Source organism: Trichoderma reesei (assembly GCF_000167675.1).
Source record: "Trichoderma reesei QM6a unplaced genomic scaffold TRIREscaffold_16, whole genome shotgun sequence".
Lineage (NCBI taxonomy): Eukaryota > Fungi > Ascomycota > Sordariomycetes > Hypocreales > Hypocreaceae > Trichoderma > Trichoderma reesei.
This window is the reverse complement of record NW_006711163.1, coordinates 512006-539066: the sequence shown is the minus strand read 5'-3', so window position 1 is coordinate 539066 and position 27061 is coordinate 512006. Positions and strand designations below refer to the sequence as shown.

Sequence of the window (27061 nt, the reverse complement as noted above, 5' to 3'; positions counted from 1 at the left end):
CCGGTTGTCTCAGCCATGGCACCATATGCCTTGGATGTGCCGATGGCTGGCTGTTGTGCACCCTCACTCCAGGTCGAGCGCGAGTCTCTGCTGCAGCCTGGACACAACCTGAAGACGTATGAGCCGTCACCTCTCGCAAAGTTGTGGGCGCTGGAGTACCTACTGTCTCATGCAACACGACATACGAGTGCCCTGCTATCCACCGCTCCAATAGATCAACAAGTGACGCATCTCCAGCGTGTGGTTGAGCATGGTTTCGTGTCCAATGCGGCAGATATCGGCACTGCCCGCGATTTGTGAGGCACGCAGCGTCTCTCAGCAAGGATGTGCAAAAGACTCTGAGTATTGCGTGCGAAGTTCAATGCCCGCCTTGCTACCGTACCAGGTAGTAGTAGGTCAGGTAGGTATTATGCCACCTTCAGGATCCAGTCAGGTTGGAAGTGAAGGTACATGTGAGACAGTCCTCCCACTGTGCCCTTACGGTGGACTGAGCTAGCAGCTCCTCCGCGCCTGTGGCAGCTGCCACAACCGCGGCTTCTTCTTCCGGCTCCTTCCACCTATTGCTACTACCTAGACTAGTAGTAACCGCTTCTTGATCTGACTTCTGCACCCGGTCCTTCCTGCTTGCTTCTGTCCATCGTACCTACCTTGCCCGCCGCAAAACCTCCGCCTGAGGCATCATCCAGGCATCATCCAGCCCTCAGGCTTGAATCCTCCAGCTGCACGCCCTGGTCTGTGGCGACTTGGTCGAGGCCTCACTTCACCTGTAGCTGTAACCGGGCTCCAGCCTCGACTGTCCGGTTCCCACTTGTCCTTTGCTCTTTGCCATCGCCGGCCTTCAAAGAGATCAATCCACCGTGGGACCTGCATTGCCTTGCCTTGCCTTGCCTTGCCTGTGCCTTGCTTCTGCCTTGGCCGCACTCACCGACTTGTCCTGGCCCCCTCCAAAGTGCTGTCTTCGTGCATCAGCCGTCCAATTACTCGGCCGATTCAGCTTGACTGCAGCAAGACAAACTGACACGGACACGACACGACACGACAACGACACGACATTCATACGACAAGACACGACACAGGAAGCCGGCGACAGGAGAACTCGCTCACCAAGCATCAACCTTCCGAGCAATACTCCGTAAACGGACCACGGGCGCTGCATATCCCCGACAGCAGCAGTGGCGGTAGGAACTTCCCCGTCGGTCCATCGGCCTGGCGCTTTGTTTCTGATATTGCGACCCAAGGTAGCTTACCAGTTGCATGGGCGGCTTGGTGTCACATGCCAGCTTGGTGAGAAAGGTCAACCCCCCTTGATAGAACAACATCAGGAGCCACACATCGGCCTCACAGCACGCCATGGCCCAGTCATCGCCGCTGTCCAGCAGCATCATTGCGCAGCTCGAAAAGTACTCGGCATGTGACATCTCGGACGCCCTGCTCAAGCTCAAGGCCCCTGGCGCAGGCTACGTTGCCGACCTCTTAGCCTACAGCCCGCATCAAGCGAGCCAGGCGGCTACATCATCGCAACCAGTCACTGTGGCTCCTGTATCCACGGTATTGTTTGCCCCCAAGGGGCAGCAGCCCGCCGGCGGTAGCGAGGGCGGTGGCGCTCTTCCTGCGCAGAACATCCCCAAGGATGTCCATTGGGCTGACTTGGCCGAGCCGGGCACCTTTGTCGTGCTGAAGCAGCCGGAGGGCCAGACAAACGCCGTCTGCGGTGGCATCATGGCCCTGAGGATGAAGGTTCGCCAGGTAGCGGGCATCATTGTCGCCGGGAGAGTGAGAGACCTGGATGAGTTGAGAAGCACCAATTTGCCTGTAAGAGCCCCTTCCAACTCTCCTTTGCCACTTGATACAAGTATGACAGCCACACAACCCCCCCTTCTGCCCCTCCTCGGCACCCTCCTCACCCGTGACACTCCTCCCCCCCTTTCCCCCCTTGGATACGCTCTTCTATACAAGGCCTAAGCTTTGCAGATCTGGGGCTACGGCACCTCCACCGTAGGAGCGGGCGGCGGCAGCGTGCCCTGGGCGACCCAGGTGACGGTTCAGGTCAACGGGGTCGACATCAGCCCCGGCGACGTTGCCTTTAGCGACCCGGCCAACGGTGTCGTGATCATTCCCCGAGACAAAGTCGACCAGGTGTTGGACTTGCTGCCCGGCCTTGTTGCCGCAGACATCAAAGTCAAGGAGGACGTTGCCAGGGGCATGCCTGTGTATGAAGCGTTTAAACTGCATCGGGGAGCGTAGAAAGTGGAACAAGCTGCCATGTAAGTTTGTCTAGAAAATGCCTTTGGGACATTTCGTCTGCCGGTGGACAAGTATTTTTTTTTTGGATAGGGATCGCGTCCCTGGCATATACATGTCATCTCATAGATGCTCTTTTCACCTTTCCAGGGTTAGAATCTCTCAAGGTCATCGGATATCCCGTCATCTAATCACCGGGCATCAAGAGCAAGAATCGCAAGAGCCGAGAATGCAAAATAGGCTCAATGAGAGTACTCAGAAAAAGAAACAAATGTGGAAAAGTCGTCAATACCTATAGATGAATAGTAGCCCGCGGGCTGTAGTCGTGTCATTAATTCATGAACATGCAATCATACAGAAAGAAACCCAATGTCCCTCCCCCCCAATGTTTCGACAAAAGAGAAAAGAAAAAAAGACAAGGGGGAGGGGAAGAAAATGACATGATTGAACAAGAACAATACGGCACATGAAATCACCCCCCCTTGCCACTACTACCCAACATTTCCCGTCTCCCGTGTCAACCAACCTAGTCTTGTGTTGCCCAGGATTGAGATGGAGAAGAAAGGGGTGTGAGTGAGTGATTGAGTGAGACGCCAGTACAGGAAAAAAAGGAAAGATAAGAAAGGAAAAAAAAAAACATGTAAAAGAAATAAGTGAAGTGGAAGAGAAAGAGGAACAATCACCCCCCTTTGCAGCCCCTCGGGTGTTGTTGATGTTCCCTTTTACCATTGTCTTTGACGTGCCTTGTTGTCTTGTGTCCTCTCAAAGTTACAATGTGTTCTTCTGTATTCATTGGCAATTCTGTCCTTCTTCTTGAGAGTGGCTGTTTTCTGCTAATCAGAAGTGATTCTGTCGAGATGCTTCTTCGTTGTTTGTTGTCAATACGCTGATAGAGCCGCGTCGTTTAGATGCAATGCAGATGCAGCCCGGGCTTCTATTACCCGATCCGTGACGCCAGGCTGTACATACACGTACATCTATGCATGGACAGCTGTACACGTGTCTGCGGTGTATCGTTGTCCGCGTCGTGCGTATATCGACGTGCGAGAGGCGGGCCAAATCAGCCCATCGTGCTGTTGTCATTGTTTTGTCGAAAGTAGCGGTGTCTCTCTCTTGCTCTCGTCATTTCTTCTACTTGGAATTCATCCCCTTGCCCTTGACATGTGAGTCGTGTCATAGCCAACCGTCCGTCGGAGGCGGCTGCGTCTTTTTCGAGTTAAAGTCGAGCTTGGGCATATCCAGCTTTGGCGCATCCTCCACCTTCTTGCGCGGCGAGCCGGGCTTCATGGGTGATGTCCTCGCATCGGCGGGCGGCCCGTACCTCACGTCCTTGACGTCCCATCCGTCCTCTGCGGCCGCGGCCACCCAGGTCCTCAGGCCGGTGTGGACGCTGCTGTAAAACTTCTCCTTGCACAGGCGCAGACTGCCGCCCATACACCGCTCCCAGCCCGAGATGCGAAGCTCGGCCCGCAGGCGGTTCCTCTCGTCGAGCGTCAGGGTGCAGGCTAGGATGGCATTCATCAGGTCGAGGTGAGACGCCAGGTAATTGGTCGCGTCCCACTCCACGCCGCCCACATAAGGGGCAGCGGGCACCGGGGGCCTCTCTTGGGGGAAGTGGCGGCGCATGTATGCATACTGCTCGTCGTTGTCGCCGTTGGTCAGACGGGCCATGCCTGCGTCGCCTGCGCCGTCCGGGTCGGCCGTCAGCGCCACCACGTTGAGGTGATGGAGGAAGATCCAGAAGACTTCCTTGGTCACGTTGACCACCTCCTTACACCATACGCGGTATGGCCGCTCCTGTCGCATCTCTAGCACGAATGGAAGCGGTCGCGCTGACTCCTCCGGCTCCGGGTCCCTCAGGTGTCTCAGGACGCTCCTAGCTCTGATGACGCGCTCTGCGGACGACGCGGACTCGATGTATGTGAAGAGGACCGACGTGACAATATTGCGCGTGGTGAACTCGCTGGGGCCCTTCTTCTCGGGGTCGAAGAGCAGGTGTAGCAGCTTTGGGAAGAGGTCGGCCTGAACCGAGTGGAGATACTCCATTGCCTTTGCCGTGGTGGACAGGGCCTTGAGGCAGAGTAGGTTCTCGTGGAGGAGGGCGTCTTCGTGTTCCTCTCTGTTGATTTTTGCAGTTAGATGTTGGAAGCCCTACAGAGAGGAAGAGAAGGAAAGAGGGGGAAAAAAAAAACAAAAAGAAAAAGAAAAGAAAAGATGTTGCAGCGTACCTCCATTCGACCTCCATGATACGCTTCAACAGCCCGACAATCTCCTTCATCCCGCCGTGCTGGATAAACTCCTCGATCCAGGCAACGGTCTCGTTGCGCAGCAACAACCTCAGCTTGTGAAGCTTACCCACCTCGACCTGCTGCGGCTGGCGCACCTTTCTAAGGTACGCGACGAAGTCGGCCGGTCCCTGCTGCATCTTGATCTTGGATAGCAAGGTGCTCCCGGCAGACGAGTTGCCGCTCGAGACGGGTCGGTCGCTGGTGACGCTGTCAGAGGACTTGTTCCTGAAGTGCCGGCCCAGCGTGCTCTCTCCCTTTGTCGACTTTTTCGATGAGGAGCGCTCCTTGTCCTTTTTTGCGCGCGAGAACGTGAAGCTTCGGCCGCGCGTCCGCTTCGGCTTCTCCTCCTCGGCATCGGAGACGACGGCGGAGGAGGACGTGGCGGCGGAGGAGGAGGGGACGGCAGCAGCAGTGCCAGTGCTCGCACCAGCACCTGCGCCTGCACCAGCTCCAGCACCAGCACCGGCGCCGTTGATGCTGCTGCTGACGCTGGTTCGAGGGCGATCAGCCTTGCGCTCCAGCCTGGCGGCGCGCATTTCGGCCCAGTCCTGTCGGATAAACTCCATCTTGATGGTCTCGCTCAGGTTGCGCATCTTGTAGCGCTGGTTCTCGGGGATGTTGCGGCGGTCCAGGAGCGCCTCGAGCTGCTTGTTGATCTCCTTGAGGTCGAGGACATGCGGCGCGGTGGGCGAGCCGCCACGGGGAGTCGACGTCTCCGACTTGGAGCGGCCGTGGCCGAAGCTTGCAAATGCGCCAAAGACCTTACCTCGTTCGCGGATGGACTTGCCCTTGGACGACGCCGACTTGGAGCCGCTGGGTGATTCCGACTTGAGGGAAGACTTCTTAATGTCTTGCTGCGACCGGGTCGGATACATAAAGGTACGCGGGCGTTCCCTGGTGACGGAGCGCCTCTCGGACGAGTCTCTGTGATCTATGTGATCCCTGTGGTCCCTTGGGTCTCTTTGGTCTCTGTAGTCTCTTTGGTCCCTCGGATCTCTCTGGTCCCGGTAATCTCTGTGGCCTCTGGAATCCCTCGAGTCTCTAGAGTCCCTGTGTTCCCTATGCCCCCCATGTTCTCTGTGCTCCCTGTGCTCCCTGTGACTTCTAGTCGGGCTGGGCGGCCCCAGAGAGTTGGTGGACTCATTGCTGGGAAACTGGGCGTACGCGGGCAGCGTGGCGCTGTGAGGGGGCTCGTCCGGCGTTCTGTTTTCCTTATCCTTGCCCGACTGTATTCCCTCGTCGTCCGTCACCAGCTTGTGTAGGCTCTTAATCGTCTTGGGTCGGCCGAGCAGGTTGGTCAGGTTGGCGCCCGACTTGGCCTTCTTGGGACTCTTTGTGGGCGACGAGTCGCGCGACTTGGTCATGCTCAGGAAGAGGCTCTTCTTGGTGGGCGAGTCTGCGCCGGAGCGGGCGGAGGCGGCGGGCTGCTCGGGGTCTGGTCGGCGTTCGTCTCGCGACTTGCGGGAGGAGGCGCGCGGCGCCGGCTCCTGGCGGTTGTGCTGCAGCTCGCCGAGGGCGGCCGGGCTGTTCCTGGCGAAGTTGCCGGCGGGCATAATGTTGGTAAACTGAGCCTCCAGGGGCGAGGCCTGCAGGGCGTCGTTGGCGGACTGCTCGCGGCGGTGGATGAACTTGAGGACGGACGGCTTCGGTCGGTGCCGTGGAGGGCTGAAGTTGGGCGAGGAGGGATTGTAGAAGCCATTGCTCGAGGCCATGGCACTCGGCTCGAATTGCGTCGAGCAGACCCGGCTCTCTGTTTGCCTGCCTGTCTAATCACCTGCTTCCCTTTTCCCCCCCTTTGTTCTCTCGGCCTGGGTATGCGCGTGTCGGCTCCGGGTTGCACAGCCTGGTGCTATTTTGCGAACGTTTGCCCTGTAACACACAGACAACAAGACAGGACTTGGGACTGTCTCGGACGGGGGAGGGAGTTGAAGGACGCGGTGGAACGGATACAGGAAAGAACAGCCGGTTGATCTGGAAGCGCAAGGTATGAAGTAGGTAAAAGGGAAAACAGGCGAAAGGGGAGAGAGGAGGAGGGGGGGACCCTTGGCAGCTCCAAAGGGATCTGGGGGGTTTAGATGACGAAGAAGAGTGAAGGCTGGTAATAACGGGGGGAGAGAGAGGGGGGGGAGAAAGCAGTGACGGTATGTATGTAACTAGTAATGCAGCTGAAGAAGACGAGAAGAGAAGAAGCAACGGAAGAAGCGCGCCGAAAGGGGAGGTGGAGGGATGCCTCTGCGTACAGTAGCCTACATGCAGCTTAACGAGAGGCGGCGCGGCATTGCAGAAGTGCGGGATGTGCAGATGATGGATGGCTGGCTGGATGGCTGACTGGATGGATGCCGGATGGATTCGAGGGCAGGGAAGGCCAAGCTGTAGGGTGAGGTGCCTGTCTGTACCTTGCTCCTGTTGGTGTGACGACGCTTCTGCTTTGCCGGTGGCTTGTCTCTTTGTCTCTCTCCCAACTCGTACGCCGTGAAGTGCGCCTACATGGCCTTGTTTCCCAGATGATGGATGCTGATGATATGCATCAACGCGGGCAAAAGAGTCGAGGCGAGGCGACAATGCAGGAGGAGTGATAGCGAGCAGCTACTATGTAGGTAGGTATGGATAGATTGATTGCGTCAGGTGGAGATGCTTCCCTTTCCTTGTGCCTCTCGTTCGTTTATAGGGGAGCGCTGCTGACCTTTCAGAAGAAGAGAGGCGCGCGGATTATTTTTCGATGGGGAATTTTGGGTCGTTGCCGGGGCGACGGGGTTGATTTTAGTCCAGAGCATGCAAGCATTAGGTACCTGAGGTACCTGAGGGTCCGACTAAGGTAGGTGTACCTTAGTAGTAGTAGCACCTATAGTTGCAATTCATGAAAGTAAAAGGGCGAGTTGGGGTTCGATTTTGTTGTTTTGGTCATGTAGATGGTGACGATGCTTGATTGCTGGAATTTCTGAGATTTTACGCGTGGAACAGAGATGATGGTAGGAGTTGTGCCGTCCAAGGGCAGGAGCTGTTTGTTGCCATCATGGAAGGCAAGAGCGTTCGGGCGCCCCGAGCTGGTGCTAGTACTGGTACTTGTACTTGTACTTGTGCCTGTCCCTGAGAACTGGAGCTGAGCCAGCAAGTTGGTGTGTGTGTGTCTGGTTAGGTAGTACCTATATTTGGCCGCGTGGCAGTCAACAGGTGAGACATGCAGTGCCAGCAGGAATTGCCGGGCTTTCTGGGGAAGCAGCAGAAAAACATCCAGCGAGGCAAGTGTGGATTTGAAGTGTCTGGAATGAAGTCTTTTCTCTTTTTCCCTTCTCTATTTCTTGTTGTCGTGAAACATACCTAACTTCAGCCGTCGTCATTGTTTGCTTGATTGACTTGACATTGATGTGCTGATGCGCCAGGCGGATTGATGCGGTGTGGTGGCATGTACCGGTACATGGTTGCCGGCGTCGCCCCTACCGCTTCTTTGTGCAGGTACCTATGGTAAGGTATAATCTGTCCGCAAGGCATGACATGTTGTACATACGGACGGACAGACATACCTACTAGTAGTATTACTGACATGGAAAGACTAAGGCAAGGTACGGATGGAGAGAGAGAGAGGCTGGAGGAAAAAGAGGCTGGGACTGGAGCTTCCATCCCTGTCGCTGTTGAGCAGAGTCTAGGTTCAAAGAGGAGAGAGGGGAGGAGGACAAAGAGAAGAGCGTCGAAAGAGGTAGAGACATGTAGTCGCATGTGCCTGTGACGAGATTGGGAATGACATGCTTGCTGCTGCTGCTGCTGCTGCTCTTGTCTCTTTCGTCACGTTGCACTTAGAGGAGGTTGGGTGTGTGTGTGTGTGTGTGTGTGTCCAATCTACTTTTACACGCGCTGAGGCTATTGGGCGATTGGCTTGTCGATTTGTGAGGTGGCGTGCAGGAGGAAGCGTCACCCGCGAGGCGAGGAGCGGCAGGGACTTGGCGGGCCAATTGTGTTGATGTTAGGGGAGAATGTACTGTAGAGGCTGGTTTGTTTGAAGAAATGGCATCTCGCTCTCTTCCGTATAAAGCATGTTGCCAAAGAGGTATTTGGAGCGTTGAAGGGGGCAGTCGTCCGTGCAACTTGGCCGGTGCATTCGTGTTACTACAGATGCCTGAGTCAAGGAGCTGAGGAGGTGCGAAGCATGGGCGCACGTGTGATCTGGTACATAGGTATCATACTGGAGGCTTTGCAGGGGTGAGGGGAGACATTTGGGTGTTGATATCTGTGAGAAGAACAGAAGAAATTGAATTGAATTGAATTGGCGAGTTGAAGATGGTTTGAGTGAAATGGGCGAGACAAGAAAGGACAAGTCCTGGCAATCTATTTGGCTTGTGCGATGCTTTCACCAATCGTCATCACATATCACACGGCGGCATAAGCACATACATACTACATACATCCATGTACATGATGCAGTCTGCATGCATTTCAAGGGGCTGAGTCTAAAGACGTCAGATATTCCACGACTTAGTACAGGAGATGGAGCCCAAAGAATCGCTGAACAGAAAAGTCCATCATGATTAAATGAAGAAAACATACATTGTTTGCATTCTATCAAATTTTTGCAGCTCAACAACGGCATTTCCTCTCGTAAAATCATTATACAGTGAGATTTCGTGACAAAATTTCCAGCAAAACATTACTGCATCATACAACCATATGCATCGCCATTTCTTCTTCATCAAAACTGCTTGCCCTTGTAGTCCTTGGGCGCCAGGATGACATTGTACTCGAGATCCAGCTCGGCCTTGTCGTCGCCCTCGCGCGGCTTGAAGTCGACAATGAGGTCGTTCTTGACGGCAAAGACGGTGTCGGTGGCCAGCCAGGGGTCGTCCCTGGGATACAGCTGCGTGGTGCAGCCCTTGTAATCGGGGTGCGTGACCTTGAAAGTCTGAAGTCAGCATCGAATATAATCATTCCCTCCCGCCCAAGCCATCTCGATGCTCCGTCCCCCAATAGACTCACCATGATGTGAATATGCGCAGGCCGCATCGGATGCCTATCCATCAGCGACAGCAGCTGATACGCCGGCCCGTCCGTGGGCAGCGAGTACGCCGTCGGGTGATAGCAGTAGAACCAATACTTGCCGTTGTCGTCGGCGCGGAACTTGCCGCGCAGGTTGTTGGGCGACTGGTTCTCCGGGTCCTGGAAGTCGTATTTGCCGTTGGCGCTGGCCTGCCAGATGTCGAAGACGGCGCCGGGGATGGGCTTGCCGGTGACGAGGTCGGTGATGGTGCCGTGCATGAGGGCGACGCGGCCGTCGGGGTTGGGGTCCTGGATGATGGACGAGCCGTTGTCGCGGAAGGGGGCGTTGGGGGACCAGAAGGGGCCGAGGATGGAGGACGAGGTCGGGTCGATGTCGCCCTCGGCGACGATTTTGTTGGCGATTTCGTCGACGAGGCTGAGCCGTGAGTTAGATGGACTGGATTCCAAAGAGAGTAGAAGCAGAGTTATGAGAGAGAGAGGCTTGAAGTTGGGGTGTGAGGAAGAAAAGGGTTGAAGCATGTCACAAAGACAAAAGACACACCTCTCCAAGCCCAGCACGTCAGACACCCGGTGCGCCTCGTTGCGCGTCTTGGTCGAGATCTGGCCGACCGAGTTGATAAAGTGCACGCCCGCCATCCACTCGTCGGGCGTCAGCTCGACCTCGCGCGCAAAGTCGTGCAGGTGCCGCACCAGGGCGCTCATGACCTGCCGGTTGCGCGGCGTCATGTTGGGGCCCATGGTGTCGATGACGCGCTGCGTAAAGGTCGGGTCGAAGCGGCTGCTCGGGCCTTTGGCGGCGGTCGTGGCCGTGACGGGGCCGTTTGTGCCGTTGACGCCGTTGGAGGCCATGATGTGTGTTTGTGTGTGTGTGAGAGAGATGGAGGTTTTGGAGTAGAGATAGGATGTCGTGAGGTGGAAGGGCGAGTATATGTGTGACGATGTCGGTTGGGTATAATAAGTGAAGCTTCACGACGACTGAGATATCAAGTGGCTAGATATACGGAAGGAAAAGGTGTGAGTATCAAACGAACAACAGAGGGATGCAGATCGATGACATTGTCGATGTATATATATATATGTATATATATATAGACACATCCATATACTAGTAGTAGGCACTACACCTTCACATGTCCACAAAGCATCCCATTTGGGGTACACACACACACACACATACGGATAAAGACTCTCGATCCCTTCCCCTTCTTCCCCCCCTCCCATCCCGCCAAACCCAGCGCCACCCCCTCGACGGGAATTACATACTAGGCCTCGTGGGCGGTGGAGCTCAGGTTTACAAACGCACGATTTCTTACTGGGAACCACGGAAACGGGGTCCGGGAGCTGATGTCGGGACTGCTTCAACATGGGGGTGGGTGATTCGCCGGGAGAGCCGCGCCGGAGTTGCATTTTGCGTTGAGGGTCGGCCAAAGACATCGGATGCAACGTCCATCACGACATGCATTACCTAGGTAGTCACTGCCTCCACGTTCCGTTGGAACCACCACCACAACAACAAAGTGGCATTTCTACTGCTGCTTCTCTTGTCTCTACAGCTCATCATTTCAAACGTAGATATAATTCCCATCTCCTCTCGTAGTGGCTCACACAATCAAATAATGCTAGTATCTCATCCAACCCCATTAACTCCCCGGATCCCCCTTCCGGCCTCACCCTCTTAACTACCCGCCTTCCCTCCTCCTATTACCACTACTACCCCCAGAGCCGAATCCCATTGATCTCATCCCCCCCAAAGAATTACCGAACCTACAAACCGGCGGCAAAAGCCCCTCATTTGCTTCCCCTCCCTAGCGCCCATTCCCCCACATTCACTCTCATGCTTCTGCTTTTTTTTGCCCCGCGATTTCACTTTTCTGTAGTACTAACACCGAAGCAAATAAGCGGCGAAACCGAGACAAGCGATGATGTCCCCGTCATCGGAAGCTGGGTTCGTACGTGTTGTAAACTTAGCTGTATAATACGGTAACCTGAGGGTTCTGCTTCCCGGATACAGCGGTCCCTTTCGAAATTGCATACATTTACGGAGTACATGCACCAGAAATATGTACTACCTTACTACTAGGGGTCTTTTGGTGAGGCGGCCGGCATTAGCTTCGGGATGAACATTGCGGGATGGCGCAAGAATCGATGCAGGGGGTAAACGAATATCCAGGGCAACAACCCAACTCTTCTTGACGAATGAACCGCTTTTGCTATCCTCTATGTCATTCACCAACGTCATCTGCACACATGCGAATGAGCTAGGTATTACCTTTTGACTAACATTTGGTCTTTTCCTATTGTCAATCGTATGATGGTCTTGTAACAGCAACATCGTCCCATCAACTCACTACTCCCAGCACTGAATTGCAACACACAACTCTTACATCCTGACATCACAAGGGGAAAAAAAAAAAAAAAGAAAGCAAAGATGCCGGTGCATCACCTCATGGTCGGCACATGGACGCCCCCAGGCGCAATCTTCACCTTTGCATTCGACGACGAGGCGCTCACGCTGAAGCTCATCGCTCGCACCGATATTCCTCGCGATGAACCCATCTCGTGGATGGCGTTTAGTGTATAGTCACCTCCCCCCTCCCCCCAGCTTCCACCTCTTCTCATGTAACACATCATAACAAGAATTGTACTGATCGATATATTTCTGAAAAAACCGTGTGTAGCATGACAAAAAAACCATCTACGGCGCCGCCATGAAGAAGTGGTCCAGCTTCAAGGTCTCCTCGCCCACCGACATCGTCCACCAAGCCTCCCATCCCATGCTTCACCACCGTACGTCTTTTCACACCAAACACACACACCCCCTCACACGTATCAATACATACGACCCAAGAACACCACATTTCAGTCGTGACCAATCTAACAGACAGACAATCATAAAACATACAGCCCTCGCAGCGTCCCCCTCGACAAACACCCGCGCCATCTTCCTTCTCCCCGCCCGGAAACCCCCCTACGCAGTCTACTGCAACCCCTTCTACACCCACGCCGGCCACGGCTCCGTCTTCGCCGTCGACCTGGCCTCGGGCGCCCTCGCCTCCAACGTCCAAAACTACGAGTACCAGCCTAACAGCGGCATCCACGGCATGGTCTTTGATCCCACCGAGACGTACCTCTACTCCGCCGACCTCTCCGCCAACAAGCTCTGGGTCCACAAGAAGAAGCAGAACACCAATGCGCCACCACCACCACCACCATCATCATCATCCTCGTCCTCCTCTTCCTCCTCTTTTTCTTCTCCAGAGCTAGAGCTCGTCGGCTCCGTCGAGTGCCCCGACCCGCGCGACCACCCCCGCTGGGTCGCCATCCACCCCTCGGGCAACTACCTCTACGCCCTCATGGAAAAGGGCAACCGCCTCTGCGAATACCTCATCGACCCGGCCACCCGCATGCCCGTCTTCACCCACCGCCACTACCCGCTCATCCCGCCCGGCATCCCCGACCGCTGGACGCAGTACCGCGCCGACGTCTGCGCCCTCTCCCATTCGGGCCGCTACCTCTTTGCTTCGTCCCGCGCCAACAGCTTCGACCTGACGGGCTACGTGGCCGCCTTCAAGCTGTCCGAGTGCGGCGCCATCGAGCGCCAGATCTGCCTCAATCCTACGCCTACCAGCGGAGGGCATAGCAATGCCGTGGCGCCGTGCGACTGGTCAGACGAGTGGATCGCCATTACGGATGATCAGGAGGGCTGGCTGGAGATTTATCGGTGGCAGGACGAGTTCCTGGCTCGTGTCGCGAGGGTGCGTGTTCCGGAGCCGGGATTCGGCATGAATGCCATCTGGTATGATTAGGACACCACGAGAGAGGTTGGGAAGGAAAAGACTTAGAAGAGGGTAGACTCCACATGAAGAAAAAAAAAGACTTTCAAGCATTGGAAATCCATGATATTGACAAACAATAGGGCCAGATGGAGAGTCTCCCCCACCCTTCAAACGCTGAATAAAAACATAGAATTGGTGAAGAGTAGTGACAACACTTTTGTTCTCAACAAGACTCCGTGTGTTTTTCGCCCCTTTCCATTCGTCTTCTGATATTATTCGGACCTTGGTGAATGTTCCGTCGCCAACAGCTACCTCTCCCTCTTGCGCCACTGGTCGCGCACACCCGAAGCCAATCTTTCGAATCGTCGTCTCTAACTTGCGCCGTTCTGACCCTTTCCCAGCAATGGCGTGGTTTCGTTTTGTTCGCTGTGCCCTTCTGCGCCTTCCGAGCTCCCGTTGCCATTGGCCGGTTTTGGGTCTGGTGTTGTGGTGGTGGTTGATGTTGTTGTTGTCACCACAGTCCCCAGGCCCTGCTTGATCTTGAATACGCTTCCTCGTGTGCTGCTCAACGGCTTCGCTGCGCGGTTTGCGGGGCCGAGTCGCAATTGCTGCCGCATCTCGTCGAGCGACGCTTTCACGGGCACGGCGTTCTTCCCGGTGCGGCCGTCTGCAGAGTGTTGGCGCTTCATGAACACGGCCGTCTTGGGAGGGCGCTCAAAGTGACCCGAGTCGCTCTTCAGGGAGCCGACCTCGACTTCCTGACCGTCCGCGGGCTTGTGGTGGTTGCCATTGTGGTCTGGCGTCTTCCTAACCGCCACACCTGCACCCGGCGCGTCACTGTGCCTGCGATGGACTCGCGGAGCAGGGGTCAGGCGCCGGATGGCCTTGTGCACGTCGACGTAGACATCCGATTCGTCAACAATCTCCCTACGTTTAATTGTCTTGCGTTAGCCACCAAAGGATTGAGCCGCAACTGTTCGGTCAAAGACTACTCACTCTCCAATGAGCTCTTCAATAACGTCCTCTAGCGTAACAACGCCGAGAGCACCGTGATCCGAGCCAGGAAACTCAGAGACCAGTACCATGTGAGACTTGCCCTCTTGGAAAAAGTTGATAATGTCCAGGCAGCTTGTCTCGGGTCGCGTTTCAACAACAGCTCCCAGCTGCACATCTCGGACCGGGATGCGGTCTTCGGGGTCGTAGGTGATGAGCGTCTTGACAAGGAGCATGCCTATGAAATCAGTCGGATTGCCTGAGCGGTAGACGGGGATCCTCGAGTATCCGGACGAAAGAATGGTGTCCATGGTTTCCTCATCCAGGATGTGGTCCTCGGCCAGGGTAAACACATCGTCCATGGGAGTCATGACTTCCGACACAGGCTTGTCCTTCAGATCCAGGACGGCGGTGATGATGGTGACCTCATCCTGGTTCAGTCGCTCCGACACTTCACCGAGAGACTTGTGCAGCGTCACGAGCGTCTTGAGGCCACTCTTCTTGTATACCGTACCATGGTCCTCTCCAAGGATCCAGTCAAGGAGCTTCGCGGTCGGCCAGGCCACTGGGCCCAGGAGGTACATGAGAATTAACACGGGAGTGGACATGTACCCGCCAATGGGGAGGCCATATCGCACGCATACTGATTGAGGCACGATTTCGCCAAAGATGACTTGTACCCTAAGGTTAGTGCCGGAACACGAGGCAGCGGAAAAGAAAGCAAACAGTCGAGGAGCACTCACCGATAAGAATCGTACTACCCACGACGGCAGCAACACCGCCGCCTAGGAAGCGGTCCAGCACAACGGGAAGCGATTCGTTGACGATGACATTGGCGAGCAGCAGCGTCACGAGCACCCAATGCTTTCCTCGGTTGAGCAGCGTGAGGACTCGTTTCGCGTTCTTGTGCTGCGGCTCGCTGGTATCGCCCGATAGGACCTGGAGGTAGATGGAGTCTTGGCCCATCAGCCTGGAGCAGCGTCAGTCATTCGCCTCACGATGGCCCCCGATACGAGTGTATACGCACGCGATGGTCAGGCCGGCAAAGGCACCGCCCAGCAGGACCAGCGTCATTGACGACACGGCCAGCACCCACACGGGCGTGTTTGTGTCATGATGGCTGGGCGCTTGCGACACGGGCGCCGCAGAGACCGCCGTCAAGCAGAGGCCCAGCACTCGTCCCAGGCCGAGGATGGCCGGGCGGAAGCTGGCGAGCCCTCCGCTTGCGCCTCTGCTCGGCATAGCAGGACTTTGTATTTGAACTGTCGATGATGGAGAGACTGAAGCCGTCGTCTGTCCGCCAAAGCCGGGGATGGAACTGGCACGTCGGATCGTCGAGGAGATCAAGACCCGCAGTCGAATAGGCTGCTGACGGCCGCAGGCTGAGGGTCGTGGCGCCGGATTTCGCTAGCGACGCGAGTCGACGTCGTCGAAGGGGAGGAGCGGGTTGGGGATCAATGGGCGACAGGGAAAGTAGGTGAAGCAACAGAAAGAACAGAAAAAGAAGAAGAAGAAGAAGAAGCGCAGATTGGGCGGTAATGGCCAGTCGAAGCCTCGGGGGTTGAAGCCCTGCGCAAGCTCGAGATGCTGCAGCTGTCCGGGTCGCGGGTTGAGGCTTCTCAGGTTGAACTCGAACCTTGGAAGTCAATGACCAAAGCGCGAGAGGGAAAAGCACTCGTCACTGCTCTTCGGCTTGGAGCTTAGGCTCGGCAGGGAAGCTGGAGCTTCTAAAGGCCCTAAAGCACGGAATGGTCGAGCCCTGTGGGCCGCTGGAAGTTTAGCGGCCTCGCGGTGATTTAGCGCCTGGGGACGTGCGCTATGACGCCAGGCTTTCCTTGTTCAGTGACTTGATGGATTTAGTATGGATGCCCATGAACCAAAAGCGGCCCCGCAGTACGGCAACAGCAGGTCTGGATCAGACGGTCTAACAGACGAGATGCTCACGATGTCGGCTCTGCCTCTGCCAGATGGGCGACTGGATGGATTCGAGAAAAATATATGGGAATTTGCAATCGCCAATCGATCGCCATTGCTTGAATAGAGCTGCTTCAAGTACGATGCAACGCCGAGCTTGAGCCAAAACTACAACTTGAAAGCAACCAATCGATAAGAGAGTATTTAACCCATTTCCTGATCTGCCTCTCGAGACTTCCAAGGTTCTTCTTCTCTTCCATCTCCCTACAGCCGCACCAGCACCACGTCCAGCACGCCCTCAGACTTGCGCAGTCCCTCCATCACCTTGTCGTCTACCGGCCGGTCGATACCCAAGATCATCAGGGCCTCGTTCCCCTTGGCAGCATCTGCTTCGGCCTCCTTCAGCTCTGGGTCCAGACTGGCCACCTGCATGAACCGAATGTTGATGCCGTGGGAGCCCAGCACCATGCCGACGCCTCCAATCTTGCCCGGCTCGTCATAGTTGTGCAGGATGATCATGGTGCCCTCGGGGCTGAACGTGGCGCTGAAGCGGTCCAGCTTGGAGATGTACAGCCGCTTGCCCGAAGCGTAGCCTTCAATCGTCTGCTGGCCGCTGCCGTCCTCTGCGTGCGCCCTGAGCGTCACCAGGTTTGCATACGTCTGCTCGCCTGGCTGGTGCGAGTGTGTCTCGCTTATCTTGATGCCCTTCTCCTTGGCAATCAGCGTCGCGTTGACAATGTTGACGTGAGTCTCGCTGAAGGAGGCGACCAGGCCCTTTACCAGCGCTGCGTACAGCGGCTTCGTGTTTGGCATTCCAGCCAGGTCGCCGTGGTAGACCAGTTCAAAGGTGCGTCCGCCAACGAGGCCTCCCTTGGACCTGACGAAATGCTGCATGTAGAGACGGCCCATCTTCTCAATCAGTTGCACAAAGGGTTGGAGCTTGCGGTACTCTTCGGGCAGGATGATAGGGGCATTGACGGCACTGGTGGGAAGGCCTCCTCGCAAAATCTCGAGTACTTGCGTGCACACGTCGATTGATACGTTTTCCTGCGCCTCGACGGTGGAGGCTCCCAAGTGAGGCGTGGCCACCACTCTGGGGTGCTTGGCTATCTGGCCAGCTGCCGAGTCTGCTGCCGGGGGCTCTGAAGTGAAGACGTCGATGCCGGCTCCGGCAATCCATCCCTCGTCAAGGGCTTTGAGCAACGCGGCTTCGTTGTATACTCCTCCCCTGGCGACGTTGAGGACTCTGGCTGTCTTCTTCATCGACTTGAACTCTTCTTCGCCCACGAGGTCAAGGGTGGTTGCGAGCAGTGGCGTATGGATGGTGAGAAAGTCCACGGCTGGGAGGATGTCCTTTAGACTAGGTGCGAGGTCAACGCCCGCCTGGCGTGCCATGTCGGGATTGGCATATGGATCGACAGCCATGACTTGCATGCCGAGGCCTTTGGCCATCCGTGCCACGTTCATGCCAACCTTGCCCAGCCCAACGATGCCCAGGACCTTTCGTCCCACCTCGATACCGACAAGCTTGCTGCGTTCCCAGCCGCCCTGCTTCAAACTCCCATCTGCCCTGCCAATGTTCCTGGCAGTGGCCAGAAGCAAGGCTATGGTGTGCTCCGCTGCAGCGAGGATGTTGCCCGAGGGCGAGTTGACGACAATGATGCCTCGCGAGGTCGCCGCCGGCACGTTGATGTTGTCAACGCCCACGCCCGCCCTTGCCACCACTCGAAGCTTCTTGCCGGCAGCAAGAACCTCTTCTGTTACCTTGGTCTCGGATCGGACAATCAGGCCCTGGTACACCGGGATCTGAGAAATGAGCTCGTCGGGAGTCAAGCCCAGCTTGACGTCGACGTCAAAGTACGGCTCCAGCATTGCCAGGCCGTCTGGTGACACCTTTTCTGGAATGAGGATGCGCGGCCGGCCATCAGCAGCGTCTCTGCCGGCGCCGTTGCTTGTTGCCATAGGGGTCATGTTATCTAGGATTCAGGAAAGCAAGTTTATTCGGCAAGGGGGCGACGTCTTCAACCAAGGTATCAAGTGGCAGCACATGTATCAGAGAGAGAACCAGCTCTGTGAGTAAGTGTAAGCGATTGAAGCAACGAGATGAAAGGGGCTGCTGATTCCAGTTCAGCTCCAACAGCTCATTGCACCCGAAGAAAGAGGCAGTTGAGTGCATCTTATATGACGTTTGGCCACAGCACAACCCCTCAGTAAGCCTGTTCGACGGTTGGTGGCCATAAGTCGTGTCGTGGTTGAGACGCCGCCACGCGCACAGTCATTGCACCAACTAATAGATTGGACCATCTCCAACCTTTGCCTTGGGCCGTTGTGCGGGCTCGAACGTGGCTTGTGGCTGGGACACAGGTCACACCCTCGCATGAGTTGAGCCAGCCACTCAGGAACAGGAGATGCAAGGTCGAATGCAGGCGACGAAGCGACGAACAAACCAGCAACGGCTTCGTTATGTCATGCGATTTGGTACTTATCTTTGGCATCCCCCACGGAAGGGAAGCTCAAGATTGTGGAGGTGCTTTCGTGCATTGGCGGCTAATAATACTTGTTTCTCTCTCTCTGTCTCTCTGTCTCTCTTACTCTGAGAAGTGGCATTCACAGATCAGCCGTGAGATTGCGGAGAGCCCATGCGATCGATCTTGGGGAAGCGGGGAGGAGGGGAGGGGGAGGGGGGCCGACAGCCCACAACCACACCGTCCTGGGCTGACTTTGAATAATATCACGGTATTCCCCCTTGTGTTTCTGCCGTGTCATTGGAGCGGACCCCCCTCCCCTTGGACGGTGGGTGATGCGGCCCGTTTTGCCGGTTGTGTCGGCGATATTCTTCAATGTACTGTTGGTATTGAGCTGACTTTGTGCATACCAAATGGCCCATTGCCCGCATTGGCGAGCATCTGGTGGGAAGACGACACCTGAATGATTTCTACTGGAGCTAGAAGGGAAGGGGCTAGGTTCCTACATGTATACTCTCTTGACGGCATCTAAGGTACTACTATGATGTTTTGACATACCTTATGGGAAGACTAGACACAAATAATTCTAGTAGTAGCAGAAAAACCACCTAGAGACCTTGTCTTCTATTAATCTTAGTGGGGATAGCAGCAGTAATTAGAAAATGTATGAATTCGATGTGTAAAGATCCCTAGGTAGTAGGTAGATGAATGATAGATGGCCATTCTCTACCAATATTGGTAGCACTATATACCTACTAGGTATGTACATGGATAGAGCGTGCTAACCAATCTGGTGATTTTTCCTTTCCAGAGCCCGGCGAATTTTTTTCCCTTTGTCAGATGTCGCTCGCTCTCGGAGATGTGTAACCTGTTTCCACCCGACTGATGACGCATCTCGTACCACCATCGGGGTGTTTTGAACTTCTGCCTCGGGGCAAGGACAATGTCGGGGTATCGTAGACGGAGATGAAGGAAAACTTGCTTGTGTTTTTTGCTTGTTCGAAAACGCGTAAGCCCGTCGGATTTGGATGAAACCGACCCATTCGCCCTCTCCCGTAAATAAATGCATCTGCTTGTCCTTGCATAGGTACCTAGGGTAGTATATCATCAAGTATGCCTACCTTACATTGTTTCCTCGAGCACTGATTATCCAACTCAGAAGCAGAGCTGCAGCATCTACTCCTCGTCTTCCGGCTCCTCACTGCGATGCTGCTCCTCGCCCTCCTGGCCATCCTCGTCATCGCTCTCGTCGTCATCGAGATTCGGATCAGGCATGACAATGCTGTTAAGAAAAGTTACCTGTTGCGTCGCAGTCAGCATCGAATGCGAAGGGCACTCCGGAACGATGACTCAATTTGATAAGAAAAGATCAGGGGGGGATGGGGAGAAACCAAGGCAGACATACGAATCCGGATAGGCCGCTGAAGACGTCCTTGAGTTTGGCCTGTGCGTTGTCGCTGCAGAGGACTTGGTCGTCGAGATGGGTCAAGACGGTGAAGTTGCGGAGTTTGAGGAGCGCAATGTCGCGGTGTGTGACTTCGTAGCCCTGGCATTCGTTTGGACAAAATCAGCCCAACCGTTTTCAACAAGAAAGTGAAACAAAGAAGAAGAACGCAAATATCGAGAACTCAGAAGCGGGATAAAAGGACCTTTGGGGGAAAAGGGAGCGAGACTCAAAAGCACATACCATCGGCTTCTTCTTCAGCGCATTCTCCTGATTCTTCCCCACAAAGGCCTTGACCACGTCCTCCACCCCTTTCTTCTCCAGCGCAGGAAAAAACGTCTTCCTGAAGAGCGGGTCGGCCATTGCTCTTCGCCATCGCCGAGGCCGTTCGTCGATGCTCTGCCGGAGCTTGGCGAGGTGTGCGGCTTCGGGGTGCCAGAGGCCGCCGCCGATGAAGCTCTTCTTCGGCTCGCAGTGGATGTAGTACACTGCGTAAGGGCCCTTGCGGCCTGTGCGGGACCAGGCGGCGGAGAAGTGAGGCTGCGCGAAGAGTGTTAAGCCGTTAGTTGGGATCGAGGAGTGGCTTTCTTGTGAGGGAGAGGATGAGGCGAGGGGTGATGGAGAGAGAGTACATACCTTGTATGGTGTTGGGTCTTTGCTGAAGCGAATGTCGCGGTGGATGCGAAAGATGACGTCCTTGGCGGGTAGCTCTGGGATGGTATCGTCGACTTCGATGAGGGTTTGGGTAGTTGCTTCGACAAAGGACTGCCAGTCTTTGAGGGCTCTTCTGTATTCTCCGTCGTGGGCTGGCGATCATGACCGGGATTAGTTTCAAAGAGTGCCGACAAGGGCGGGATGTGCTTCGAAAACATTTCAACGTACATTTAAGCCATGGCCTCTTGTTGTTCGCCTTCAAGTCTTTCAGAAACAGCATCGTATTTTTATGCAGTTTATGATCCTCATACGAGACGCCTCCTGTATCTCGTAGCTTTTCCAATGGTATAATTTCGACTTTTCTAGGACCATCTTCATCTTCGTCTTCATCCTCATCGTCCTCGTCCTCGTCCTTGTCATCATCGTCAGGAGCATCATTGTATTGGTCGTCCTCCTCCTCAGATTCCTCCCTGGCCTTTTTCGGAGGTCGTCCACGGGATCTCTTCTTCGGCTGTGTCGGTGCTGCTTCTTCCTCGGACTCGTCCTTGTACTTTTCTTGATCGGATTCGCCGTCGGCGTATCTGGCTCTTTTTGCACCTCCCTTGCGCCTAGATACTTTTGAAGTCTGCTTCTCTTCGGTTTCGTCGCTGGAGCCTTCAAAGTAGCTGCTCTTCACTTGCGTGTTTGATAAGCGGCCGGAGCGCCGTCGCGTACCGGCTGCTTCTTCTTTGGAAGCAGATTGCTTGGAAACGGGCATGATGAGATATCTTAACGGTGGAAATCCTCTTTTCAAACTCAGTTGCCAGCATGAACAAAATGTAAGAAAAAACAGATTCTATGCCTGGGATATCCAACGCCCTTTGGCAAGTGCTGGGTCTATGGCGTCATGCACTGTCGCGAGAAGCGCGTCTTTGATGGGAACGAGTGCCGCGCTATCACGTGATGCTTCTATAAGCTAAAGACGACGAGTGTAAGGTACCTGGTAAGATACTAATTGAGAACATACAACGACGCTTCACTCTTACATGGCGGAAGCATTTCCCAACGTATCCTCATAATCAACATTCGCTATGATATATCATTGTGAAATAGCCTCGAATGTTTGCTCCAAAGGCGAAAGCATTAACTGAAGGGGCCACCACCGACCAGCTAGATCAGACTCACTGACCTGAGCCATCATGCTCACTCTTCTTCTCCCACGGCATCTCAACAACCACCCCCACTCCTATTGAAGCCCTAAACGTGCCCCTGATCGAAGCAAACATCTTCTTGAAAAACTCCAGATCCTTCATCTTCGCCCGCACCCACCTCTCTCCCAGCTCATCCGCACTGTCCTCCCCGTCCACCGTCAACGCCTGCGCAGCCGTAGCACAGATTCTCACCACGGCCTCCAGCCTCTTAAAGTCCTCCTTGGGAAGGGCATCCAGCTCCTCGGGCATGTAGACAATCTCAGTGACCTTGTACAGGCGCTCCGCAAAGGACATGTTGGAGACGCTCTCCGTCTCGCTGAACCTGAGCAGCTTCTTCCTGTACGTCGCCCAGCTCAGGGGCGGAATGGCGCAGAAGTCTGCCTTGACCACCTCGAGCGCTGCTTCGAGACGCGTGCGGCGAGACGCTGCTATGACGGGAGTGAAGGATACTTTGGGCGGCTGGTGGTCTTGCAGGTGCTTGAGGCGGAGGACGAGGGCCGTGATGTCGACTTGCTTGGCGAGGAAACCTTCTGGATCTGCGTTCTTGACCATGGCTTGTAGGGCGGCGACGAGGTGCTCCGGCATTTCGTCGCCTTCATGTTGGGACTCGGGGGCCATCGGGGCGACGGGGGCTCGCTTGCGCTTGGTTCGCGCTGGAGGGGGAGGGGGGAGAGGAAGGTCGATTTCCATGGCGTCGGCGTCTTTAACGAAGAGCGACTCTTCGGATTCGCAGATGGAGTTTTGAAGCTCACAGGCCGAGTCCAGAGGCTCGCCTGTCGAGTTCTGGGGCGCGCCGATAGGTTCTTCCGCAAAGGCAACACCGTCGCTCTGGCTGACCTGCAGGAGCAACTCAAGTCAGTACCTAAACCTTTGAAGGAGTATGGTCGCATAAGGTACCAAGGTATCTTATAAACAGGAGAAGCAGAAAGTAAAACGTACCGCTTGAGGGGCTGACATCTCCGCTGCAGCCGAAGGCACATCTCGTGGCGCGACTTGGAATTCGGCCCTGTTTCCGAGATTCGGGCTTCCTTCCTCTATCGCTTCGCGAAGCGTTTCCTCCTTTGTCAGAGTCAACTCTGAAGCCAGCAGCATCTCAGGCATCTCGAGCAATTCAAAATCCACAGTTAGTAATCTCAGCAACACTTTGATCTTTTCGGGGTCAAATGTAGGAAAGGCTGAATAATGGCGAACTCGCAGGATCGTTTCAATCTTGAAAACGACCTTCAACTGCAAAGGCTCAAGTGAAGTGCCTTCAGAGAGCATCACCCTGCTCACGTGCTCACCTCTTCTCTCCTCTCCTCCACCTACTTATGGATGCAGAGAGTTGCCCTTACTCTGCCAACTGTCAGACGGACCAAAAAATCCCCCAGCATGGACTCATGCTTTGTTGGATTGGCCGCAACGAAAATTCAATGGGCCTGGTCTGCCAGCTGCGAGCAACACTACTTGCCGGCTGCGAGACACACCTGGCCTGCTTTAACTTTGTGGGTTGTCACAGGCATCCGTGTAACTCGCAGATATCATGACAACCGGAGTATGAGTATTTGACAAATGAGTTTTGGAACAAAACAAGGCGAGAGTAAAAGTCATTGTATCAGAGTTGCTGGTGAAAGACGAGCCGTTATCGTAGCAATCCAGGTAGCACGAGACTTGATGGTTTGCACAAGGCTTCGAACATCTCCCCTTGAAAAGGAGACGGGTAGATTGACAATCCACTGCTTTTCGACATGGAAGAAACAAGTCGCCGGTTCGATAGCGTCAAGTACTGGGGCAGATATAACACACTTTTACCACATGTAGCCCTGGTGGTCTTATAGCTTGCCTCACGATACACCACCCAGACTCATACGGGCCTACAAATCGAGTCGTATACAAGTCGTGGGAGGAACATGAGGGAACAACAAACAAGTTCAAACACAGGAGACATCAGATAATAGGTCTTTCTTTGGGTCAAGATTCATTTATGCATCTACTACACTCAGAGCTGCATTCGAACTTTACAAGACTGAAAACACATCCGCGTCATAACCGACGATAACACCTGGGAACTTCTTTGGTTCCTCTAATAAGTATCTATGCATCAATAATTTCCCTTTTTTTAATTTTTTACAATTCGTCGTGGAAGTCGCCATCGTCCTCGGAGCCACCAGCACCCTGGTACATCTTGGAGGTGATGGGGTAGGCGACGTTGGACAGCTTCTCCTTCTGCTCCTCAAAGTCCTCGGTAGTGGCGTCGGCGCCGTTCTCCTCGAGCCACTCGGTAGCCTCCTTGACGGCGTCAAGAATCTGGTCAAGTGTTAGTGTGACATGTCCGCATCAGAAAGCAGTGATGGATCGCTTCAACTTACAGTCTCCTTGTCCTCCTCGTCAATCTTGCCGCCGAGGCCCTCCTCGTCATTGACCTGGTTCTTCAGGCTGAAGGCGTAGTTCTCAAGACCGTTACGGGCCTCGATGCGCTCACGGGTAGCCTTGTCCTCCTCGGCGAACTTCTCGGCCTCGGCAACCATGCGGTCAATCTCCTCCTGGGTGAGACGGCCCTTGTCGTTGGTGATGGTGATGGACTCCTGCTTGCCGGTGCCCTTGTCGTGAGCGGAGACCTTGAGGATACCGTTGGCATCCAACTCGAAGGAAACCTCAATCTGGGGGACACCGCGGGGGGCAGGAGGAATGCCGGTAAGCTCGAACTTGCCCAGGAGGTTGTTGTCCTTGGTCATGGAACGCTCACCCTCGAAGACCTGGATCAGGACGACGGGCTGGTTATCGGCAGCAGTCGAGAAGATCTGGCTCTTGCGAGTGGGGATGGGGGTGTTGCGGGGAATGAGCTTGGTCATGACTCCGCCAGTGGTCTCGATACCGAGAGTCAGGGGGTTGACGTCCATGAGAACAATGTCATCGGTACCTTCCTCACCAGAAAGGACACCGGCCTGGACGGCGGCACCGAAAGCAACAGCCTCGTCGGGGTTGATACCCTTGGAAGCCTTCTTGCCGTTAAAGTACTCCTCGATAAGAGACTGAACCTTGGGGATACGGGTGGAACCGCCGACCAGAACGATGTCGTCAACCTCGCTCTTCTTGACGTTGGCGTCCTTGAGAACCTGCTCGACAGGCTTCAGGGTCTTCTTGAAGAGGTCCATGTTGAGCTCCTCGAACTTGGCCCGGGTGAGAGTCTCGGAGAAGTCGTTGCCCTCGAAGAAGGCCTCGATTTCGATACGAGTGCTCATCTGGGAAGAGAGGGTACGCTTGGCCTTTTCGGCTTCACGCTTGAGCTTGCCCATGGCCTTGAGGTCCTTGGAGATGTCGACGTTGTTCTTCTTGTTGTAGGCCTTGGCCAGGTAGTTGATAATGCGCTGGTCAAAGTCCTCACCACCAAGGTGGGTGTCACCGGCGGTAGCCAAGACCTCGAAGACGCCATTGTCAATGGACAGGAGAGAAACATCAAAGGTACCACCACCGAGATCGTAGACAATGATCTGGCGCTCACCGTCGGTCTTGTCCAGACCATAGGCGATAGCGGCAGCGGTGGGTTCGTTGACGATTCGGAGAACGTTCAAGCCGGCAATGGTACCGGCGTCCTTGGTGGCCTGTCGCTGGTTGTCCTATCGGGCTGTTAGCAGATGGCTCTTGGAATCCTCGAGGAATTTCGGGGAAAAGACTCACGTTGAAGTAGGCAGGGACGGTGACGACGGCGTGGGTAACCTTCTTGCCCAGGTACGACTCGGCAACCTCCTTCATCTTGCCAAGAATCATGGCAGAAATCTCCTCGGGAGTGAACTGCTTCTTCTGGCCGTTGACCTGGACCTGGACGACGGGCTTGCCGTTCTTCTCAATGACCTTGTAGGGGAAGTGCTTGATGTCGGCCTGGATCTCCTTCTCGTCGAATTTGCGGCCAATCAATCGCCTGTGACAACAGTTAGCTAATTGTCCACTTATACAATAGAAGCCAACAGGGCGGTAGAACTGACTTGACATCGTAGACGGTGTTGGTGGGGTTGGCGGCGGCCTGGTTCTTGGCGGAATCGCCAACCAGACGCTCCTCGTCGGTAAAGGCCACGTAGGAGGGAGTGATTCGGTTACCCTGGTCGTTGACGAGAATCTCAACCTTGCCCTTCTGCATCACACCGACGCAGCTGTAGGTAGTTCCGAGATCCTGGGCGGAGGAGAAGCGTGTTAGCAGGGCTGCCTGAGCATCAACACCAAGAAAATGGCGGGGTTGCTGCCGTCAGTCGACTTACAATTCCGATAACAGTGCCGTAGTTGTCCGCGTCGTCGCTCGCGGCATTGGCCTTTCCGACAAACGCCAGAGGAGCGAAGAGCAGCGTGATCCAGCAGAGCAGGCCCAGCCCGAGGGCCAGGGAGCTCCGTGAACGAGCCATTGTGGAAGAAGAGATGTGTGAAGAAACGGTTTTCCCAGATGCCCCGCGCAAAAAGAGTTATAAGCGTTGCAGAGAAGAAAAGAGAGAGAGAACAAGAGAAGACGCGCAGCGATCCAACGCAGCGAGCTCTATCGTGTTTTGTCCTCGGACCAGGCTGGTTGCACCGGGTTGAGGGGGGGTATCTTTGTTTGAAGAAGAAGAAGAAAAGGAAAAAGGGAAAAACTCGAGTTGAAGCCGAGAGGTGACGATGGGCCACTTTATGAAGCGCCCCAGAAAAAGTTGAGGTGTCCAGAAGGCTCAAAAAGGCCAGATTTCAGGTCTGTTGGAGGCAACGGGTCGCTAAACGCTAGAAGAGGGACAGGCAGTGGAAGGCCCCGGAACACGCAGCCCCACGTGACAGGGGTCTTGCGGCGGGCGATCTCGCACGGTTAGCACTGTCTCAAATCACTGGAAATTTGCGCAAAATACAGTGCGATCAACTACCGAGCAAGCACAGCCGTCAAAGGTGCAGCCATGGAGTCGCCCGCTAGGAACAGAGACACCTACCTAACTCGTTCACCCGGAGCCGCTTACAACAGCCACGATTCGTCCCCGTTTTGCCCCTCCAGGCCCAGGGAGCACAAGAAGCGTGGAGAAGCGAGAAGTGGCCTCTTCTTCTGCGCCGCACTAAAATTTGCCCGTTTGCCGCTGGGCGGGTGACGGAACGTGGTGGAAGTTACGATGCTATTCCAGCCCGG

General features: G+C 55.1%; 8 protein-coding genes across 8 annotated transcripts; 2 read left to right on the top strand and 6 right to left on the bottom strand.

Annotated features, from left to right (window-relative positions):
- Window positions 1-1350: 1350 nt before the first annotated feature.
- On the top strand, window positions 1351-2244 carry TRIREDRAFT_65480 (uncharacterized protein; the record flags this gene model as incomplete). The annotated part of the gene is made up of 3 exons (XM_006967269.1): window positions 1351-1548; window positions 1618-1812; window positions 1972-2244. 3 exons carry the CDS (start codon window positions 1351-1353, stop codon window positions 2242-2244), a joined length of 666 nt encoding a protein of 221 aa, XP_006967331.1.
- Window positions 2245-3414: 1170 nt separating this feature from the next.
- On the bottom strand, window positions 3415-6082 carry TRIREDRAFT_65402 (uncharacterized protein; the record flags this gene model as incomplete). The annotated part of the gene is made up of 3 exons (XM_006967179.1): window positions 3415-4360; window positions 4470-5480; window positions 5670-6082. 3 exons carry the CDS (start codon window positions 6080-6082, stop codon window positions 3415-3417), a joined length of 2370 nt encoding a protein of 789 aa, XP_006967241.1.
- A 3128-nt stretch (window positions 6083-9210) lies between these two features.
- TRIREDRAFT_4876 (uncharacterized protein) lies at window positions 9211-10364 on the bottom strand (the record flags this gene model as incomplete). The annotated part of the gene is made up of 3 exons (XM_006967088.1): window positions 9211-9411; window positions 9495-9930; window positions 10057-10364. 3 exons carry the CDS (start codon window positions 10362-10364, stop codon window positions 9211-9213), a joined length of 945 nt encoding a protein of 314 aa, XP_006967150.1.
- A 1579-nt stretch (window positions 10365-11943) lies between these two features.
- TRIREDRAFT_4875 (uncharacterized protein) lies at window positions 11944-13321 on the top strand (the record flags this gene model as incomplete). Its single annotated transcript, XM_006967087.1, has 4 exons — window positions 11944-12090; window positions 12194-12302; window positions 12429-12679; window positions 12776-13321. The coding sequence occupies 4 exons, from the start codon at window positions 11944-11946 to the stop codon at window positions 13319-13321; spliced, it is 1053 nt and encodes a 350-aa protein (XP_006967149.1).
- An 82-nt stretch (window positions 13322-13403) lies between these two features.
- On the bottom strand, window positions 13404-15253 carry TRIREDRAFT_80005 (uncharacterized protein; the record flags this gene model as incomplete). Its single annotated transcript, XM_006967178.1, has 3 exons — window positions 13404-14218; window positions 14288-14957; window positions 15028-15253. The coding sequence occupies 3 exons, from the start codon at window positions 15248-15250 to the stop codon at window positions 13663-13665; spliced, it is 1449 nt and encodes a 482-aa protein (XP_006967240.1). The 3' UTR covers window positions 13404-13662.
- Window positions 15254-16309: 1056 nt separating this feature from the next.
- TRIREDRAFT_80003 (uncharacterized protein) lies at window positions 16310-18160 on the bottom strand (the record flags this gene model as incomplete). Its single annotated transcript, XM_006967177.1, has 1 exon — window positions 16310-18160. The coding sequence occupies one exon, from the start codon at window positions 18158-18160 to the stop codon at window positions 16463-16465; it is 1698 nt and encodes a 565-aa protein (XP_006967239.1). The 3' UTR covers window positions 16310-16462.
- A 1679-nt stretch (window positions 18161-19839) lies between these two features.
- TRIREDRAFT_65695 (uncharacterized protein) lies at window positions 19840-20914 on the bottom strand (the record flags this gene model as incomplete). The annotated part of the gene is made up of 4 exons (XM_006967176.1): window positions 19840-19962; window positions 20069-20209; window positions 20351-20647; window positions 20744-20914. Coding segments are annotated over 4 exons (732 nt in total), but the record flags the coding sequence as incomplete, so codon positions are not given.
- Window positions 20915-23905: 2991 nt separating this feature from the next.
- Window positions 23906-26585, bottom strand: bip1 (uncharacterized protein). Its single transcript, XM_006967175.1, has 5 exons — window positions 26184-26585; window positions 25914-26098; window positions 25609-25849; window positions 24300-25547; window positions 23906-24237 (listed from the first exon to the last, which is right to left on the bottom strand). The coding sequence occupies exons 1-5, from the start codon at window positions 26322-26324 to the stop codon at window positions 24058-24060; spliced, it is 1995 nt and encodes a 664-aa protein (XP_006967237.1). The 5' UTR covers window positions 26325-26585; the 3' UTR covers window positions 23906-24057.
- Between the last annotated feature and the right edge of the window lie 476 nt (window positions 26586-27061).

What these genes read in the sequence shown, in the direction of transcription:
- bip1 (XM_006967175.1), bottom strand. Translation starts at nt 26,324, where the DNA reads ATGGCTCGTTCACGGAGCTCCCTGGCCCTCGGGCTGGGCCTGCTCTGC. An exon ending in ACGGCACTGTTATCGGAATT is followed by an intron (nt 26,099 to 26,183) that starts GTAAGTCGACTG and finishes TCCTCCGCCCAG; the next exon opens with GATCTCGGAACTACCTACAG. An exon ending in AACACCGTCTACGATGTCAA is followed by an intron (nt 25,850 to 25,913) that starts GTCAGTTCTACC and finishes CTGTTGTCACAG; the next exon opens with GCGATTGATTGGCCGCAAAT.